Source organism: Ursus maritimus, unplaced genomic scaffold (genome assembly GCF_017311325.1).
Source record: "Ursus maritimus isolate PB19 unplaced genomic scaffold, ASM1731132v1 scaffold_1, whole genome shotgun sequence".
NCBI lineage: Eukaryota > Metazoa > Chordata > Mammalia > Carnivora > Ursidae > Ursus > Ursus maritimus.
This window is the reverse complement of record NW_024423343.1, coordinates 98,010,689-98,018,761: the sequence shown is the minus strand read 5'-3', so window position 1 is coordinate 98,018,761 and position 8,073 is coordinate 98,010,689. Positions and strand designations below refer to the sequence as shown.

Sequence of the window (8,073 nt, the reverse complement as noted above, 5' to 3'; positions counted from 1 at the left end):
GTACAGTGCAGGGAAGAGACTAATTAGAAGATGTTCAGAGAGAGGGAGAGCGAGACACAAAGACAGAGCATGCACACGAGTGTGCACTCAGAAAGTACAGAACACAGGGGAAGCCTGAAAAGGGAGGGGGGAGCCAAGTTGCTCAGAACATGAGCTGCTCTACCTTCTTGGTTTAATTCGGTCATTCATTAAATACATGTTTATTGAGCCTCTACGTGGGTGAATAAAACAGACAACAGTCCTTTCATTTATGGAGCTCACATCCTAAGAAAACGAATTTTCATGCTTAAAGGCATAGTTCCTATTTCCCATGCAACATGGTGTCAACTACGCGCCCACCTCCCCATTTGTTGGCCAACAACTCCAGTGCCGGGCTCAAGGGGAAGGGATGGTCACACCCGCCCCGTTTTGACTACAGGCACTCTTCACTTTCCACATCGCATTTGGGCCCCCCTCTAGCCCACCCTCCCCCTTAAGTTGAGAGGGGGACAGTGGAACTGTCCCCCTGTGAGAACTCAGTGAAATGTGCCCATCGAGTGGGCTCATCAATAAGGGACGGGACGTATGAACAACGGATTTCAGCCACAGCCAAAGACATTACCAGGTAGTGCTTTGAGCTTTATTAGTGACCCTGCCCCAGAGGGACCCCTCAGAGAGTGCTGGCCCTCCCCAGGGGAGTTGAGCCGCCTTGTCTGCACTTTGGGCACAGCGCGCCACGGACGGGCTGTGGGGGGTTCATCTGCATTCCACACCCGCATCCTCACTGTGGTTGCAGTTGTGAGAGCCCCAGCTGCTCTTTTGGCAGTACCAGAGGCTCAACTCTGTCCCTCGACAGGCAACATCGTCCAGCCAGATCTCCCCTTGGCCTGGATATAGGGAAAGCAGGGAGAAAGAGGAGACCAGGGTTAGGGCCAAACTTGCATTTGGGGTAGACTGCCAATTTCCCTCGCCTCCACTCGGGCCCAAGGTGCTGATGGCCAGTCTACTCTCCTGCCATGATTCTGCCTCCCTTCTTCTTTCTGCCCTTTAACAAAAGTCTCATCCAAAGATTAGATGAGGTAGGTTAAGATATATAATCTACTTTATATTATTAATACTTAATCTGTGCACTGTTTGAAATTTCCTCCTGGGGGCCTCCCAGTGTTTGTCTTTCCTGCTTATTCCCTGCTGCTGTACCCACCTTCCTCAAATGCCCTTTGAACCAGGCCGTCCTCTGGCTCGAAAGCATTCCCACATTCCTCCAAATCCCTTCCTTCTGTTATAATTGATTTCAGATCAACAGCACAGGGGAAAACAGCAGGATGACAGATCGTCCCGACTTACGATGGTTTGATTTATGATATTCCAAGTTTACGATGGTGCAATCGTACTTGGAATTTTGAATTGTGATCTTTTCCCAGGCTAGGGATATGTGGGACGATGCTCTCTTGTGATGCTGGGCAGAAGAAGCTCCCAGTCAGCCAGGTGATCACAAGAGCAAACAACCCGTACACGGTACACGTACAACCATTCTGTACCCAGACCGCCATGCTGTTTGTCACTTTCAGTACAGTATTGAGTCAATGACATGGGCTGGTCGACACTTTATTATAAGTAGGTTTCGTGTTAGGTGATTTTGCTTAACTGTGGGCTAGTGTCGATGTTCTGAGCACCCTTAAGGTAGAGGAGGCTAAGCTGGGATGTTTGGTAGGTGAAGGGTATTAGATGCATTTTCAACACAATGTTTTCAAATTACTACACGGTTATTGAGATGTAAACTCATAGTAAATCCAGAAAGACCTGTATTTGGCTACAGTAATTTATACTTTTACACACAGTTTACAGTGTAGCAATCTATGTAAGTGTAATCTATATGAGGAAAATATATACTTTAAAGGAGTTTTACAATCCAACTGGAACTCAGGTTAAAAAAACAGGTAGGCACTGTAAGGTGGAGTAAAGGCACAGAGTGCTTAGGGGTGGGGGCAGGAGAAGGCGGCCTAGTGTCCCTGCCAGGTCAGCTCTTGTGGCCAAAGAAACAGTCTCAACCCGGGGATTTAACTACTTTTTTGAAAGTTTGAACCTTTTGCTGAAAGATATAGGCCGTCCTGGTGTCTAGTTTCCAGATAGCTCAGATGAGCACCTGTGTTTGCCTACCCTGCAACTTTTCTGTTCTTCCAGGATTGGCACCTCGCTGTCTTTCAGAGAGCCACGGCTCACAGATAACCCTTGGCCAATGGAGCAGAATGGCTTCACAAGCTGCACAGTGACCCATGCCAGGTCAGCCAGAGCCCCAGCCCAGCCTTTGCTGTCCAGGTCTTTTTTGTCCTGGGACGGCCAGCCTGGAAGGATGGCAGCCCGGGGCACTGAGCAACAGGACTTTTCAGTTTCTTAAACCAATCCTTTGTTTTTAACCCAAACTCACTGAGTCCTTGCAACCAAAGGGAAAGCCTCCAGGAAAGTGGCTGAGGACCCACTCACCAGGTATCATTCCGGTAAGGGCGGTTCCCCTGGAGTAGCCCAGCATGCGGCAGAAGACAGTGGCATCTGAATCGTCCCAGCTGTCATCACAGATTGTCCCCCAGACACCGTTATAGTAAACCTCAGCCCGGCCTCGGTTCCTAGTGCCGATAATCCGGACGCTCTCCATCGAAGCCCTTTCACCTGGGTGACAGACATCCGTGGGACAGGTGAAGAGAGCAGTCTAGGGCTTTGTGTGCATGCAGGCTCTGCCTTTTCACTGTTGGAAGTTCTCTTATTCCGGGGCAGGGGGAGTCCCCCTGCTTGGCTGTCACCAGAGCCAGGAACATTCTGCGTGTGGCAGCAATGCAACCCAGTGAGTAGCCTCCATCCAGCTGCGGCTGGTCCCGCATAGCCAGCCTGCCGCATCTTGCCTTGTCTTGTGGGGAGAAGAAGAGGAAAAGCAGAAGGGAAAATGGAGGGAGGGAAAGAAAGGAGGGAGGGAGAAGGGGAAGGAGGGCAGGGAGGGAGGGTGGGAGGGAACAAGAGAGAAAGAGAAGGAAGGGGGGAGGGGAGAGGGGATGGGAGCTAAACAGTTGTGCTGTGGCTCTCTGTGGTCAGTCCTGGGCAGGTTTAGTCAAAGGATGAGTCTGTTAGCTTTTCCCAAAATGAAGGATTTCTCTGACAACCAGGGTCTCTCCCCCGCCACACCTACAATTTTCAAGTACAGAGTTCCCTTGAAGGCACACATTAAAGAGAATAGAAATAATAATTACCTTTTTGACCTTTTTCTCCCTGTAGTCCCTTCGCTCCAGAAGATCCTGTCACAAGGGGAAAAAACAAAAAAAGAACCCACACAATTTAAAGGAAACCAAGCCAGGCTGCCTTCACCCTTCTTTGCCAGCAGTGGGGAGGTGGGTGGGGGTGGGGAGGTCAGATTCTCCCCTCCAGCTTTGCCCGTGACCTGGCAGGATGGGGACTGGATGTACCATGAGCACTACTGGTTGAGCAGGACGAATGAGGCCAGCCCTAGAGCAGGAAGGCTTTAAGCTAGATCAGTGAGGAGCAGTGAACAGGTGAGAGACGGGGAGCGGGAAGCATCTCGTTTGTGGAAAGCTCTGGTGGCCAGGGCACGGCTGGGCTTCACACAAGCACACATTCGCATGTCTGCCCCTCTGGATGCCCAGGCCGTGCCTCACTCACTTCCGTGTGCTCGGGGCTGAGGGCAATCCCAGCACAGAACTTGTCCGGGGAGCCAATAAACCTCAACCCCTCTGGTTCCGCAAACTCCCAAACCCCTTACCACAGGGCCTTTCCTTAGAACCCACAAATCACAGCCTGAGGCCTTACCTTTCGCTCCTGGCTCTCCCTTTTGGCCTTTCAGTCCAGGCGCACCCGAGAGGCCTACCAGGCCCTGTGTCCCCTTTTCTCCCTTCATGCCCGCAGGGCCTGGAGAGGAGAGAGACCGCTTTCATCAGATGTTCTGCTCTGCTTTCCAAGGGGGACCAAGGGCCTTGGTCTTTAATGACTGGCTTGTCCTTGACCAGCACGTTCCCCACCCCCATGAGTGGGCTGCTTGGACATTCAGCCTGTGCCCTTGGTCCACCCGTGCAAGGTGGTGAGGTCGGGGGTGCTGGGTACTGCTCTGATCTCCCCACTGACTCTCACATGAATGCTGGTTGACAACACACAGGTAAAAACAGCTCACAGGATTCCGGAGATTGTTGGTCCTCATCAGACCATGTAATTGTGTGGAAGTTCTGGCCTTTTGTGGGAGAACTTGCTAGAATGTTTCTAGGCCTCGAGATCTCCTTTAGGAAGTTCAAATAGGAACCGAATATCCGACTCAGGAGGAAGAAAGACAGTTCAAGAAATGTGTCTGAGAAGTTTCACGCTGGCACACATCAGGGCAGGGCTGTGGAGACTAGAAGTGCTCTGTGGGAAACACTGCCCTCGGAGATGGACCACAGGCAGGGGCTTGGAAAACTGAAGTGATCATAACAGGCCAGCAGCAAGCAGCAAGAGGAGGACGGGAGGAGTTTCAGGGGATGGAGGACGGAGATGGACCAATGCAGGCATGGGGAGGCAGATCGAGGCCTTGCAGCCTGGGACCTGGGACCTGGAGGGGAAGGCTGCCCAGCTCCACGGAAGCTGCACGGCCTGAAGCCACCAGCTGACCGCTGGCTCTCCAGCCCCTTCTTCCCCCTTCTCCACCCTCAGCTCGGCCCCTCCCTCTACTGCCTCAGGTCTCTGAGTTCTGTCCCTCTCCAGGTTTTCGGGGAAGACTCTGAGGCTTGAGGGACAGAGGCCTGGAGTCTTAGCCTCACACAGGCGTGGGCCCCGACCGCGTTGGGGGAAGGTTACTGCCGCACGTTCCAAGTCAACAAGATCTGCCCTCCGAGCACGAGCCTTTCCAGACATCATTCTGAGAAATTAAAATGAAGCCAGCCCTTTACCTGGAACTCCCGATTCTCCTTTTGTTCCTTTCTGTCCTTGAAGTCCTAAGATCGAAATACAAGAAGGGGGGGAAGATAATAAAACTTAGATATTAGACACTTTTAATCCTAGACAACCTCTACCTTTTGTCTGATTAATGCAGACGGAAAGATACATTGGTTCTCCATGATTGTTTAAAGCCTCCTTAGCAGAGCATAAAAGGAGACAGACCGCAGATAAATGGGGACATGTGTTGGGGCGAAGTAGAAAGGTAGCAGATGAAAGTCGGAGTTAGACAGACAGACGGACTCTGGATTTACTGGCTGGCCTTCTTTGTCCGATGATAGCCTGACTCGGTATATAAATCGAATCCCATTCCTTCCTGCCTGCATTTTATTGGAAAAGAAGTGAGATATTGAAAATAAAGTCATCTTTATTTCCAGAAGACTGTGGAGGGGACCCCTTGGCCCCCAGGAGTGTCGGGTGGCCCTCACCCACAGCAGAGGCTCCATAGCATCTGTTGGCTCAGGATTCGTGTGGCTAGGCCAGAAGCCCCAGGAGCTCAGAGCCGCTACTGCAGACCTGGTCACCAGAAAAGCAGGACGCCCTGAAAGGATCTGAGAGGGCAACTAGTTCAGCCCCTCATGTGAGGCATGGGACAGAACTGAGCCTCAGTGTGCTGCTTCCAAGAACGGAAGGCACCTCAGAGGTCAGACCCTGGCAGGCAAACCCCAGCCCACCGCGGGCCGTTTGCACCTGCTCCGGTCCCTCTTTTAGAATGCCTCACACCTTCTGTCCCCTGGAGAACTCAGATCTAGCCTGGAAGACCTGCTAAGATGTCCCAGGTCACTTGACTGCGAAGCCTTCTCTGGCCTCGCCTGTGGGTGGCGTCCTCCAGCAAGGTGGCCGGAGTCAGCGGGCCTGGGCTGGCATCTGCCTCTGTGACCTTGAGCAAGGTGCTGCCCTCCGGGGGCCTCACTTTCCTGCTCTGAGTCTCCTGGCCGCCTCGGGAGTGGTCGTGGGACTGAAATGTCTTCTGCGTCATGCACCGAGCCTCGTGTCTGGCCCGTGCTCAGTAAATGCTGCCACAGAGACCCCACGGCCCCCATGTGCGTGCGTCTGTCTCCCCTCCAGGCGGAGCACCTCGGACCCTGGCCCACACGAGCTCCAGGCTCGATGCCCAACAAGCCCCCTAATTGTTTGCTGGTGACCTGAGGTGGCCCAGCAGAGATAGCACAAGTTTCCTCTGCTGATCGTCCTCTGAATTGCATGTATCAAGACCAGAGAGCAGCAACCACACTCAGAAATCTGTCTTTGGCTGTTAGTAAATAGAGAAACGGTCTGTACCTTGACCCTTGGCCCTCTGTCTGCTGCCTAGAGAGCACCATATTGCAGAAATCTCTACCTTAAGAGTCTGTCCCTGGAAACCAGGTTCAGGGACCCCAAACCCTGTGACCTCCCTTTATTGTCCCCTCCCAAAGCAGTGCCCATCTCCAGCTGTCCCCAAAGCACCAAATGACAGGCACAGCCTGTTCAGACAGGAATCATAGGGACTCCCCTATTCGCTAGGTGCATGGTCCCCATGGTCTGATCTTCACCCCCAACTCTTTTTCACAGCCTCCTTCCCAGCCCCTCCCTCCCGGGGAATCAGCTGAGCCAGGCACGCTGCTAGGGGCTTTATACACACCCTCATTCCACCTTTCAGCTGCCCTGCAAGGTAGTGCCATTTCCCTTTATACAGAAGAGCAGGAAGTCCACAGTCACAGATGCTATGTGATTTATACAAAGTCACACAGGGGCGGAGTGATGAAGTTGGGTTGTAATCCAGGTTTGGCCTCCCACCGAGTGCTATAGCTCCCTATGTCCCATTAGCATGGCAGCTCACACCCTCCTGGAGTTTCCATTCGGGCTGTTTCCACCTGGTTCCAAAGACACTCCCAGCCCCCCTTGGGCCAACCCTCTCCCCTAAATGAATAGTGGAACTAGGGGTGCATCAGAATCTCCTGCACCGGGCTAGTGGCTTGTCAGTCTCCACCCCAGAGTTTCCGAGTCAGTGGATCTGAGATGCTGCATTTCTGACAGGTTCCCAGGTGATGTTGATGCTGCTGGTCCGCAGACCAGGTTTTGAGTAGCCCTGCCCTAAACAAACCTCACTGACGCTTTAAGGACCAGCTCCCAGCTCACCTTCTTCCAGCAGCTTCCTGTCTCTGAGGCAAACAAACGCTGGTTTCTCCTCTAAACCACAGCTAACTGGGTTTTTTTGGGTATCGCACACATATCAAGCTGAAGGGACCCAAAATATTTATTTGCAAGGTATTTATTTAGAGAAATTATTTTCTGCCGAGGAAACTGTTTTGTTAGAAATCACATGTCTCCTTATTGTTTAGTGTTCAGCTGGTGTTTTGCCTAAAATCTTAGAATGTTCCTGCTCTGAGGGGAAATTGCCAGTTTCAAACCCAGAGTGCTGTCAAGCTAGTAGGGACCTGGATATTATTCTAGACTATTCCTCACATTCCACAGAGGAGGAAACTCAGGCCCGGGGCAAGTTGGGGAGCAGGTCTTCTGGCTCTGATTGAACGTAGAAATTTCCAGTATGTTAAGAAACTCCTTAAGTAGCATCTTGACATACAGGCTAAGTGCAGCCTGACAAAGTAAGGATGCGTTTAATAACTGACAGACCGCTATGTGGCAAGAAGTAAGATGGCGGGTTGGGGACCAAAACTGGGACGGGTGTAAACTTTTGCAGATATCTCTGAGACATTTAGAGGAAAATCAGGACAGGTTTTATAAATGGCAACTTCGAAATGTAAGTTGGTAGAACTTCATAAATTCTGGGACGAACTCAGTACTTCGATATGGGGACTGGAATGAACTGAGAAATTATATTCACAATATAGGGCTTAACTGCTATTATGAATTACTCACTGTTGCTTACCTTCAAAGTAAAATGTCTTCAAATACAGATGAGAAAATGGATTTCAGGTTATTTGCATTTTGGCTTTGCCTCAAGAGGAAAATAAAAGGACATAGAAAATGCAGATTCTTGTCGTATTTTAGACAGGAAGGCTGCCGAGATGCAGACCTTCTGATCAGATCGGTGCTTCGGAGCTTAAATGTTTTGGCTCCTTCTAACGTCACTTCCTGAGGTGGGATGGTAGAAAGCGAAATGCCAAGACCACAGGAGGAAGTGAGCCCTTC

At 51.4% G+C, this 8,073-nt stretch overlaps 1 protein-coding gene across 1 annotated transcript in view; it reads right to left on the bottom strand.

Annotated features, from left to right (window-relative positions):
• Positions 1 to 599: 599 nt before the first annotated feature.
• Positions 600 to 8,073, bottom strand: part of MARCO (macrophage receptor with collagenous structure) — a 36,837-nt gene continuing 29,363 nt past the window's right edge. The window contains exons 12-16 of the mRNA XM_008686118.2: positions 4,896 to 4,940; positions 3,790 to 3,888; positions 3,216 to 3,260; positions 2,461 to 2,643; positions 600 to 866 (exon numbers count right to left, since the gene is read on the bottom strand). Of these exons, the coding sequence (XP_008684340.2) occupies positions 736 to 866; positions 2,461 to 2,643; positions 3,216 to 3,260; positions 3,790 to 3,888; positions 4,896 to 4,940 (503 nt within the window). The 3' untranslated portion in view covers positions 600 to 735. The remainder of the gene's footprint in view (positions 867 to 2,460; positions 2,644 to 3,215; positions 3,261 to 3,789; positions 3,889 to 4,895; positions 4,941 to 8,073) is intronic.